We start from the raw sequence: 13,498 nt of genomic DNA, 5'->3' as shown, positions 1-13,498 counted from the left end.
AAAGAGAGAGAGAGAGAGAGAGAGAGAGAGAGAGAGAGAGAGAGAGAGAGAGAGAGAGAGAGAGAGAGAGAGAGAGAGAGAACACTCTAAAATTTGGAGTCAGCACTTAGATTTGAATCCTGGCTCTGAGATTCAGCATGGAAGATGGAGTGAGTTCAGAAGTTCTGGTTATGGAATGAGGAAGACTGAAGTTGTTCATATCCTGCTTCTCAAAGGATGTGTCTGTGTGTTCATAAATATAGATGTAGACCTTCTTTCCCCAAACTTCTCTTTTTCTTCCTATTGTGATAATATGTAATTTAATGTATTTATGAAATAATCTGATGCCTCCAGCCTTAATCTCTAAAGCAGGAAGCACTGGATGTGGTAGGTCAATGACAATCCTCCACTGATACAAATTTCAACTCACGAACAATTCCCATCCTCTCTAATTCTTGCCCATACCCTTACATGTGGTCATAGATTTAGAAATAGATGATGGAAATCATTTAGCCTAATCCTCTAATTTCTCAGATTTATAAATGGAGTCTGATAAAGTTCCAGGGACTTTCCCAGGGTTACCCAATGGAAATAATTATTCTTATTCATAGAATGTTTTAGTTTATAAAATACTTTATATATTTCATTTGAACCTTATAGCAACCCTATGAGATGAATTGATGGTATCATTCCTGTAAATGACTTTACAGATGAGGAAACTGAGGCTCAGAGCTATTACATAGCTAATGTGAGAGGCATGATCTGAACCCCAGTCTTCTTTCCTTTTAATCCAGTGCTATCATATAGACTTTCCTATAGAAATTATCTGATAGTACAACACTCATCCTTTCATTGCATGACCAGTGCCCCTTTCTTCTATATAAAATATTCTATAGATGTTGAGGCAAGTGACAATATCACATTAGTCATGTAATGCTATTACAAGATGACATTTTAAAAGATTGCTCTCTGTGACAGGCAATGGAGAACTCAATGGGAATCTGGGGATTGGGGGGTGGTGAAAGGTTGATACTGCTGTAACTAGCTATGTGATTTAGGGCAAACCACTTCTCCTAAGACCCCAATTTCCTTACTCATAATTTTATGAGGTTAAACTAGATCATTTTACTAAGGTCCCATTCATATTTGACATTCTATAATTTTGAAGTAAATCCCTTGGGAACTGAGACCATTCCATGTGACTGCAGCAGTGATTAGTGTTAGTGGAGACCAAGCTTAACCCCCATACTTTCCCAAAAAGCAAAGAATATAGTTGTCCTTCCTATCCAGGATGCTTGGTGCCTAGAAGACCTGGATTTTGGATGTATAATATATAATAGTAGGAATTTAAAAAAAAACCTTACCCTCCGTCTTAGAATCAATACTGCATATTGGTTCTAAGGCAGAAGAGTGGTAAGGGCTAGGCAATGGGGGTTAAGTGACTTGCCCAGGGTCATACAGCTAGGAAGTGTCTGAGGCCAGATATGAACCTAGGACCTCCCATTTCTAGGCCTGACTCTCAATCCACTGAGCCACCCAGCTGCCCCTAATAGTAGCAATTTTTAAAAGGAAAACTGAGAAGTAAATAGAAAATGGGAAGAGGAATTAGTATGACCACTCTTTCCTATCAAGAGATTAGAAACTTCAAGGTTTCTTTTCCTCTCTTGCCAATACCAGATGTTCAAAGACTGATGCTATCTATACTAATGCAGACCAGAGTTTTCATCACTCTTATTGATGTCTTTCTTGTAGACTTTTTAAGATTTTGATCTTCTTTCCTTATATAAGCATGTGACTGACTTCCTATTGCTTATCTGTTATCCAAAATCCTGATAAACTCTCTGGTGTGTGGGATTTGTAAAATAATAATGATAATAATGGTAATAATAACTGTTATTCTGGGTATATTTTATGTGAACAATATTAACTATTATAAAAATATAATTTATGTAGTACTTTAAGATTATAAAAAATAAGTTATACATATATAATACAAATACAAATAAGATGGAAGATGTTTATTATTATTCTTATTAATTTTTTGATACTCAATGGACTTAGGATCTTAGTGGAATGGATATTTCTTCCATGGGTGCAGATGACAACCCCACTACAGCTTCTCATTCTATATGATTTTTGCTTAGGTTTTTCCCTTTCATAGATGATCTCATCTAAGCCTAAGCACTATAGTGAGGCAGGTGCTGTTCTTATCATCATTTTAAAGAAGAGACAGCTGAGACTGTGAGAACACCTTCCCGGATTCCCACAACTATTATGCAACTGAGAGAAGATTCTATCTCTGTTTTCCCTAATTCTTAGATCAACACTCATTTCAACTGTACCACTCTACTGCTAATTCTTAGATTCTCAGGATGTTGCCAGAGATTCCATAGGAAAGATTGTCTGTGAATCTAAGATGTTCCTTTCTTGGATCATTCCTTAAGAAAAGATTCAGGACTGCCTTCATTTCATTTATGCCCTCCCTCTCTTGCAGTGCTCTGCAGAATGTGGTGTCGGAGTAAGAACACGTTCAGTGGTATGCATGACCAACCATGTCAGCAGCCTGCCCTTGGAGGGCTGTGGCAATAACAGACCAGCAGAAATTACCCCTTGTGACAATGGCCCCTGTGCTGGCAAAGTGGAATGGTTTGCTGGGAGTTGGAGTCAGGTGAGTATACCCTTCTAGTATCTTATTTGGCATATTTCAAAAGGCATTCCTGTCCACATAAACCAGTTCAAATTGGAAACGAAAAGGGAAAAACCTCAGACCAGTTTGTTGAAAAGAATAAAGTAACTGTGAGAAAATAATAATGTAATATAATAATATAATATAAATAATAATATAATAATAATAAAATGATTATAATATAATTATAATATAAGTGTTTAGTACAGCCTAGAAAAGGAATTCATTCTCCTGTTATTAGGATCCTTATTATTATCAATGCAAGTTCTTGGAAACACAGATGATGGATGTCAGGAACTGACTAGTTGGAGTCAAAAAACTCCAACAAAACTAGTTGGAAGTGGTAGAGTTGGATGTAGGGAATATGCAAATTGTCAAATAGGAGTGAGAAGAAAAGTCACCAGTTATCTTCCTATAGCCCAGACAAATATCATGACTTATTTTTAAAATTGTTTTTCTTGGCAGTCAACAAATAGTTTAAAAAAATTTTTTTGGTGTCCTTCTTAGCTCAGATACCAGGAATTATGCAAGGGGGAATAGGTAAAGGGTAGGATAGATGGAAAAGGAGTTATAAAATATCTCATATACTATTATGGAAGAGTTTTATTTCAGCCTCACCACCAAATAGGACCAGCTCTACCATTAGCACAGAAGTAGGAGAGGTATCAACAGTATTTAATACTGACTAGGATGTGTCTAACTTTTATGTCCAAGGGAAATTACTAGGAAATTCCAAATAGGAGACATCAATGAGGAAGGTATAAGTGTGGAATTTGGGTAAATCAAGGATCACTAAGCACTCATTTTGGAAGGGATCTGGAAGCCAACCCCATGGAATACTGAGATAATTCTGTTGGAAAGGGGCCAGCAGCAAGAGGAGTTTGGAGGAGTTTTCTCAACTGTCACTTGACTCCTGACCAGACTGGGGCCCTGGAGGGTTGGTTCTTTGGTTGGGAGGTTTTGATTTGGGATGTATCCTGAGTGAATTGGGCTCCTCTATACTTTTATTAGTGATTTTTGGGAGATCACAACTAACATTAATTCCTACTATCTTCATTTACCAACAAAGAAGACATTGAACAGCAATTCTCCAATTTGGCCAGAGAGTCCAAACTCCTGGGGGAGCAGGCTTGAATGGGGGGTCCCTTCCCTGATTCTGCTTGAATCCATTTATCCTATTACTTCCCTCCTATATTAGTTTAGAAATATTTGATAGGAGACTGTAGGGGGAAGAGAGAGTTAGCTACTATGACCAAGCCACAGAAGAAGTCCAGAGCTGCTCTTTTGGGGAGAAGACATAGCTGATAGTGAAGTTCATCTTTTCCCTCCTTCCTTGATTCCCCTATACCTTTTCCCCCTGTACCCTGAATCTAATTTATCCTTTAATAAACCCCTGATAGTTTGATACTTAGAGTCTGGAGCTCTAGAGAAGTTACATTGGGGGGGGGGGGAGGTGACTGTGTGGTGGCTGAGGGGCAGACCATTACCTGACTCCATCTTGATGGTCAAAAGCTAATTTGAACTTAGGAGTAGAGGGAGGCTTGTCTCAACAGGGCTGACTCTGATGGTGGGATCCAACGCATTAGGGTCACAACTGAACCCCAACACCTTCCTTCAACATCCCCACTATAGCTTTGCCAGTTTGGGAATCTCTTTGAGTTTATTCCCTCATTGGTCTTCCCTGGGGTAGGAGGTGAGTGATTAGCCGATCTGGCCCATTAAAAGCTAACCAGGGGGGAGTCTAGATACACCCCCCTACCATTAATACTCACCCACATACAAATTCCAAAAAGGAAACATCAACAAGGAAGGGGAGATGAGGTCATCTTCTTAAACTAAAACATATAAGAAATTTTTAAAAAGTAGAGAAGGGAGAGCAAAAGAAAGGGAAGAAGGGGGGGTGGGGAGAATAAAGAGGCAAAAAGGAAGGGAAAGAGAAAAGGAAACACATCAAAAATGTGATAGTTTCTGAGTTATGAAAGAGGAAGGATGATAAGTCTTCATACTAGACAGCCATCCACAGTCCTCTTCCCTTTTCCTTGAGAATGGTTCTTGATTAGATAATCATATCTATGTCTAATAGTTCTTGGAAGTGAATGTGTGGAATACAATGCCCCTGGAACATCCCAGGAATTAAAAAAGACAGGCATGTCCTCAGAGCATTCACCAATCAGAAAATGCCTTAGCATTGCTCAGAACTGAGATCCTTAGCTTAGGCAGCCCAAGTAGAAAATGCATTTTTAGAAAAATAATAATAATAACCATCCTAAAAATATATTCATCAGCCTATAGCACCAAGAAAAGATCTGATAGGGATCAAGCATCAGAGCAAAACAAAACGTTAAAGACTTACCAATCATAACATGGAAGTTAAGTACTATAACACCTATTATACTGCTAAGTACTACATCATAAACGCAAAGAGAAGCAAGACCAGGGATGCTAAGTAGATCCAGGGATGAAACAACTCAAAACCAATCTGTCAGCAAATAAATACCATAGACCTCCCTCTTGGGCATAACCAGATTAGAGACCCTGGACAGATTCTCTCCAACTATACCTGCCTGTTGCCTCCCTCCTCCGGTCCCTGTATCCCAGGCTAGTATATACTAAGGAGTATACATGAAATCAGTAAAGTTTCATAGAATAAATTGGCTGGCCACCCTCCAGCCTTTACTCATTTTTGCAAGTATCTTCGGCCTCTATAGAGTTTCCATTAAAAAAAAAAAAGAGGTTAGGATTAGAAAAGGTAGTTTGGGACAGATTGAGACAAAAGCTTTAACATAGTACCAACTGAAACATTAATCTAGTAATTTGAAAGGTTTCATCTATTTAAATAAATGAATAAATTGTTGTTGTTTAATTTATTTATTGCTTGTATTGCTCATTTTAACACTTAATCACATACTACCTTTCAAGCCTTATTATATATTACTCCTTTTAATTCACTCTACAAAATGCAAGTGAATCGATCTCCTTGCTGTTCTTCATACAATAAATACTACCTTTCCCATTTCAGCTTCTTTATATCAGCTGCTCGCATGAATGGAATGCTCCCTTCTCATCTTCACTGCTTAGAATCCCTAATTAACTTCAAGATGTAGCTCAAATATTCCCTTCTACATGAAACGACTTGTTTCCCTACATACAGTTTTTAGTGCTTTCCCATTAGAAATTACATAATACTTATTTTGAATATATATGTATATTTTCTATCCCAATAGAATTTAAGTCCTGTGAGAACAGGGTTATTTCATTTTTTGTCTTTGTTTACTCAATACCTAGAACAATACCTGGATATAACTGCTGCTTTATAAATATTTGTCGATTGATTATTACTTTACTAACTTGTCTGTGTTTCTCCTGGCTTCTCAGTTAGACTGAGCTCCTTGGGAGCAGGGACTATGTTTATATTTCTTTTATGTCTCTGATGTCACCCTAATATAGGCCTGGATTCAAAGACTGTTTCAGCATTGTGGGTATTTCTTCCTCTAACCTTTCTGTGCCATAATTCACAATGATTTTTTTAGAGGTCAGTCGATGTACTATATTGACAAAGTACGGATTGGATTCCGTGCAGTCTTTGAGGATGCAGGGTCACTTCCACACCACAATAAGGCAACAGAGTAAAGAGGGGAGAAACATTATAGATCCTCACCAAAAGATTGTGGCATGGAATGAATAAACAGAACCTCGGAGCACACCAGGTTTTTTTTTTATTTTCCAGGAGAATAACAAGTAGATCCTATTAAAAGAAGCCATTGTTTCTGCTCAATCAGGCTTTCTTCAGAAACAGCAGCAGTAAAAGTGATCTGACCCTGAACTCCACAGTCATGCTCACACTGTTCCAAGCAAACCTGAAGTTAAGTAAAAGTAATTATCTTCAACAAAGGAACATCCCTTCAGTACCAGCATCCATTTGCAGAAAGCCTTTACAAGAAAGGAATGCATGATGAAAAGTGACATTTATCTTCCTCAACCTGAGCCATTCGGAAGTGCTCCCTTAAGTAAAAGGGACAAGCCTCAAACAGCTTTTTATTCCATTGAAAATCAACATCAGGGAGCAGCAGATTCAGATATTCCACTCAGCAGATTCAGATATTCCACTCAAATGTACATCTTCAGGAGCACAAATGAAACAAGGCATTATCTAGGAGCCATAAATGGTTATGTTTATTGCCAGGGTAGCCCAAGGCATAAGAATCATACCTCATTTGTCCATTCTTCATCCTTCCTCCATCCCCCTCCTTCAAAAGACCATCATGCTCAGCCCAACCCGCCTCTTCTGACTGGGAGGAATCTAATAAACTCAGTGGATTTAATGTGTCACCTTTCCCAAGAGCACATGCATCTTGAAATAGGATACCAGAAGACCTGTCGCGCTTGAATGGAAGGAATGACTTTCCAATGGCGGAAGTTCAGGGACAGTGACAATCAGGAAGGGTAGATATTAGAGTTGAGAATGATAACCAAATGTGGAATGCAAATCAAAAAAACGCAGGTAAACATGTTTAAGTAGACCTCAGCAAATGCCGTTATAGACTGCTAAAAAAAAAAAAGTCTGCTTATACCTTTATTTAAGAATGATGAAAGGCACACCTAGGAACTATAAAGATTGTGAAGAAAATAGCCAGGAATTGTTTTTGAGTGGGTGGGAGAGGAAAGAGAAAAAGCCTTCCTTTTTTCCACTTTCTTTAAAGACTTTATTGCTTCAAAAATGGAACAGTGCAAACTAGATCTATTTATAATTATGTCTATATCTATCTATATAACGTTGGCAGCTAGGTGGCTCAGTGGATAGAGCACTGGACTTGGAATCAAGAAGACCTCAGTTTAAGTCAACCTCTCTACCTCAGACCCTGAACCAGTTGTCAGATCTCAGGCAATTCATTTAGCCCTTTTGCCTCAGTTTCCTCACCAATATAAAATAGGAATAATGATAGCACTTTCTTCCAAGGGTTGTTGTTAGGAGAAGAATGAGATAATATTTGTAAAGTGCCTTGCAATCCTTAAAATACTATATAAATGTTAGATATTATTTTAAAACTTTTAGAATAATGAATGAAATGACAAAGTATTCAGTTGTTGCTTTTACTTCCTCAAAAATTACTTTTATATATGTATATAATTGAATAATTTTATGTAAATTATCTATAGTATCAGATAATTATAGTTCTTATACATGAATATATTACAGTCATAGATATAGTTGAAAGGGACCCTAGACAAATGAGCAAAGAGAGACTCAGAGTGTTTAACCTGACCAGTCAATTGCATAATAATTAGCAACACCAATACTTGAACTCAAGATTCTCAGATTCCAGACCAGCATTCATCTAACAGTACAATATAACTATCAAAGAGCAAAGCTGTTTCTATATTTAAGGGCATTGCCATTTTCACAGAATGCAGAAGGAATCAAGTATTTTCTTTGATTGTGGGCTTCTACTTTTTAACTTTTTATCTCAGAATTAATGGATGGATATCAATCCTCCTGATTTATCTGCAAAGGACTGAGAGTTATATTGGACATTACTTATAGCATACATTTATTCCTGTTTGAAATGAGAAACAAGGAATTCATCTTAATTGCTCAAAAAAAAATCTCAGGAGAGGCATCTCCTGAAAATTTAAAGGTTCTTGAAATGAAAGGAAGTATTCTTCCTTGCCAGGCAACATTATATCCAAAAATAATCATAGATAGCATTTAAATAGTGTTTTAAGATATGCAAAGAAATTTATATGCATATAATATATTTGTATATATGCCTATTCTAGTGCATACTAATAATATCCTTAGGAGGTAGATATTACCATAATGTCCATTTTTCAGGTGAAAAAAATAAAGCACAAAGTTTCAGTTGCTTGCCCAGGATCATATAGCTACTCAATGTTGGATTCAAAACTCAGTCAGGTCCCAACACTTAATCTACTATGCTAACTAGCTATTTCAAAGGGAGATGGAACAAAGCATATTTCTTTACTAAAAAGTTAGAGTTTAAATTTATCTGAACTCAGAATTAGTCAGCTACAGAAACACATCATCATCTATTCAAATTACAATTGAATCCTTTCTAATCCAGTGTTTTATTCATTGGTGAGAATGGTCCAATAGAACCAGAATGTTGTTGATAAGTTTTCTCCAAGGGGATTCCATTTTATAATCAACACCTCTGATAGCCTGGAGGTGAGGACAAGATGTGATGGGCTTGTTCCCCAGTGAAGCTCATTTCTCCTTTTGCCCCACAACATATATAGAATATCATTTAACATATAGAAGCCTTTCAACATTGCAAATTACTTAGGGCAAAGAAGAGAAGGGACTCACATTTGCCAAAATATTCATGTCTCCAAATGAATTTGAGATAACTAAATACCTTGGTATGTAAGAAATTTCCTGAAGACTTAAAAAACTTTCATGGTATAGAGAGTGCAATCAACTTTCTGCAGTCTACAAGAGTTCCTTTATCTATTGCTGTTGTTAGATTTAAATTTAAAACTCCAGGTACTTATTTCCATAGAGTTTATTAATAATCACTTGAAATAGAGAAAGCAGATAGGTAAAGATTTTTTTAATCTGAAATTTTTATTTAATTAAATAATTTTGAATATTTTTCCATGATTACATGATTCATGTTCTTTCCCTCCCTTTCCACCCCCCTCCCATAGCCAACGAGCAATTCCACTGGGTTTTACATGTGTTATTTATCAAGACCTATTTCCATATTATTAATATTTGCATTAGGGTGATCATTCAGAGTCTACATCCCCAATCATATCCCCATCAACCCATGTGATCAAGCAGTTGTTTTTCTTCTGTGTTTCTGCTCCCACAGTTCTTTCTCTCAATGTGAATAGTGTTCTTTCTCATAAGACCCTCATAATTATCCTGGATCATTGCATTGCTGCTAGTAGAGAAATCCATTACATTCGATTATGCCACAGTGTACAGTTTCTGTATACAGTGCTTTGGTTCTGCTCCTTTCACTCTGCATCAATTCCTAGGGGTTGTTCCAGTTCACATGGAATTCTTCCAGTTCATTATTCCTTTGAGCACAATAGTATTCCATCACCAACAGACACCACAATTTGTTCAGCTGTTCCCCAATTGAAGGACATACCATCATTTTCCAATTTTTTGCCGCAACAAAGAGTGTGGCTACAAATATTTTTCTACATGGCTTTTTCTTTTTTATCTCTTTGGGGTATAAACCCAGCAGTGGTATGGCTGGATCAAGAGGCAGACAGTCTTTTAAAGTCCTTTGGGCATAGTTCCAAATTGCCATCCAGAATGGTTGGATCAATTCACAACTCCACCAGCAATGCATAAATGTCCCAATTTTGCCACAATCTGAGTAATTAGACCTTGTCAGAGGTTTTTGTTATAAAGATTTTTTCCCAATTTGTTACTTCACTTCTAATTTTCATTGCATTGGTTTTGTTTACACGAAAACTTTTAATGTAATAAAAATAATTTATTTTACATTTTGTAATATTGATAGGCAAAGATTTAAAGTCTCTTGTCTACTCTAAGTCTGACCATGTGTAGATCCTCTTTCATGATTCTCTGTCCATCTCCCATGCTGAGTTCAGGGAAATAGAGAGAGGTCGGGTCACACCTATACCCTTTTATTCATGTTCATGGACACATCACTGGCATGCAAAATGGGATGAACTAGATTGGCAATCCAGGAGTGAGAGGAGATGAAACTCCCTCTACACACTCTTGCCCTAACATCATCATCACAAAAAGTTTCCCAATAAACTACCTCAAGTGACCATGTATTGCTAGCAATTACATGGAAAAAATGAAAGACAAATTCCTACAGGCATTATTTGTAGATGAGATGATACCCCAAGGTCAGGAAAAAGTTCACCATGTTCCTATGAGAACACTTGCTGGCATAACCACTGTCCATGATAAAAAAAAAAATCAACGGGAAAGATTTTAAAACACCCTAAGATAAGTATGCCATCTCTTCACCAGACATTCTTTTTAGCAAGAGTCCTATAGAGTCAAAAGGTGAATGAGAAATGATATCTACTAAAGAAAAATTTGGTGTAATACTATGTCTTGTACTACTTGGAGATTGGTTGACACATGTCCATGAATGAAGGACTCATAGAGTTTATGATTTTACTGCATCAAACAGATTTCTGAGTTTTGTTTTTTACAAGCATCAAAGCAAGAATGAACAGGTACATGAAGAGTATAAGGATAGACATTGGCTCTGATTTCATTAGTAGAAAGAGCATCCATGTCAAGAAATTTTCTCTACCAATGAAGATCATCATCTCTACAATTTACATTTGTTTTTAAAATGCTGGTTTTTATTGTCATGCATAGCACACTTCCATATTGGTCCTTTTTACAAGAGCAAACTCATATACAACCAACACCTCCTCAAATAAACAAACAAATAAATAAATAAATAAATAAATAAATAAATAAATAAATAAATAAATAAATAAANTCAAATAAACAAATAAATAAATAAATAAATAAATAAATAAATAAATAAATAAATAAACTGATGAGAAAGACAACTCACACAATTCTTTCTCTTCATAAGTCTTTTGGTCCCAGATCATTGCATTGCTGAGAATATTCAAGTTTTCAAAGGCAATCATCCTACAATATTGCTGTTACTGTGTATAATGTTCTCCCCTTATTTTGCTCTGCTTCAGTTACCTGCAGATCTTTCCAGGATTTCTGAAATCATTTTTCTCATCATTCATTTCTTATAGCAAATACTATTCCATGACCAACATGTATCACAATTTCTTCAGCTATTCCTCAATTGATGGACATCCCCTCAATTTCCAATTCTTTGTCTCTACAAAAAAAGCTACTATAAATATTTTTGTACAAATAGGTCCTTTCTCCTTTTACATTATCTCTTTGGGATACAGACCCAGTAGCAGTATTGCCAAATCAAAGGATATACACATTTTTATAGCCTTTTTAGCATAGTTCCAAATTGCCTTCCAGAATAGTTGGATCAGTTCACAATTTTACCCAAAAAGCATTAGTGTCCCAATTTTGCCACATGCACTCCAACATTTACTACTTTCCTTTACTGCCATATTGTCCAATCTGATATGTGTGCGGTGGTACCTGAGTGCTGTTTTAATTAACATTTCCCTAATTAAGAGTGATTTAGAACATTTTTTCATATGATTATTGATGGCTTTGATTTCTTCTTCTGAAAATTGCTTATTCATATGCTTTGCCTTTTTGTTGATTGGGAAATGGCTTGTATTCTTATAAATTTCACTTGGTTCTCTATACATTTGGGGAATTAGACCTTTATCAGAGACATTTGTCATAAAAAATTTTCCTAGCATATTGTTTCCCTTCTAATCTTAGTTATGTTAGTTTTGTTTGTACAAAAGCTATTTAATTTAGTATAATCAAAATAATTTATTTTATATCTTATAATACTCTCTGTCTCTTGTTTCTCATAAATTCTTCCCTTCTCTGCCAAGTAAACTATTCTGTTCCCCTAATTTAGTTATGCTATCACTATATCTAAATCCTATGTCTATTTTTACCTTATCTTGGCATAAGGTATGAGATATTCATCTAAACTCTATACATAGTTGCTGCCATACTATTTTCCAATTTTCCCAGCAGTTTTTATTAAATAGTGAGGTCTTATTCCAAAATCTGGGATTTGGGTTTATCAAACAATAAGTTGCTAAGGTCATTTACCCCTATATATTAAGTATCTAATCTATTCCATTGATAAGCCATTCTTTGTGAGAACCAGGTTGTTTTAATGATTGTTGTTTTATATTATAATTTGAGATCTGGTACTGCTAGACCACCTTCCTTCACATTTTTTTTTCTTTAGTTCCCTTAATATTCTTGACCTTTTGTTGTTCCAGATGAATTGTCTTATTATCTTTTCTAGTTCCATAAAAAATATTTGGCAGTATGATTGGTATGACACTGAATAAATTAATAAATTTAGGTAAAATTGTCATTTTTAATATGTTAACTCAGCCTACCCATGAGCAACTAACACATTTCCAATTGTTTAGATCTGACTTAATTAGTATGAAAATTGTTTTATGATTATGTTTATATAATTCCTGTGTTTGCCTTGGCAAATAGATTCCCAGGTATTTTATATTGTTTAGAGTGATGTAAAATGGAATTTCTCATTCTAAATCTTGCTGCAGGACTTTGTTGTTAATATTTAAAAATGCCATTAATTTATATGTATTTATTTTATATCCTGGAACTTTACTAAAATTATTAATTATTTCAACTAGTTTTTAATTCTCCAGGATTTTCCAAGTATAACATCACATCATTTGCAAAGAGTGATAGTTTAGTTTCCTCATTGCCTACTTCCTTCAATTTCTTTTTCTTTTATTGCTAAAGTTAACATTTCTAATACAATATTAAGTAATAGTAATGATAATGGGCATCCTTGTTTCACTCCTGATTTTATTGGGAAGGTTTCTAACTCATCCCCATGGCAGATGATACTTTCTGAAGGTTTTAGGTAGATAGTATTTATCATTTTAAGGAATGATCCACTTATTCCTATGCTTACTAGTATTTTTAATAGGAATGGATGTTGTATTTTTGTCAAAGGCCTTTTCTGCATCTAGTGAGACAACCATGTGATTTGTTAGTTTGGTTATTGACATGGTCAGTTATGATGATGTTTTTCCTAATTTTCCTAATTTTTTTTTTTTGAGTTTTTTTTTTTTATTTATTTATTTATTTAATTAATATTCATTTTTAACATGGTTACATGATTCATGCTCCTCCTTTCCCCTTCAACCCCCCCCCCCCCCCCCCCCCCCCCCCCCCCC

At 35.6% G+C, this 13,498-nt stretch overlaps 1 protein-coding gene across 1 annotated transcript in view; it reads left to right on the top strand.

Moving 5' to 3' along the window:
- Positions 1 to 13,498, top strand: part of THSD4 (thrombospondin type 1 domain containing 4) — a 378,692-nt gene that overhangs the window by 329,532 nt on the left and 35,662 nt on the right. The window contains exon 9 of the mRNA XM_044665311.1: positions 2,474 to 2,647. Coding sequence (XP_044521246.1) covers positions 2,474 to 2,647 — 174 coding nt within the window. The remainder of the gene's footprint in view (positions 1 to 2,473; positions 2,648 to 13,498) is intronic.

Source organism: Gracilinanus agilis, chromosome 2 (genome assembly GCF_016433145.1).
Source record: "Gracilinanus agilis isolate LMUSP501 chromosome 2, AgileGrace, whole genome shotgun sequence".
NCBI lineage: Eukaryota > Metazoa > Chordata > Mammalia > Didelphimorphia > Didelphidae > Gracilinanus > Gracilinanus agilis.
The sequence above is the reverse complement of the archived record's forward strand: the minus strand, read 5'-3'. Positions and strand labels throughout refer to the sequence as shown.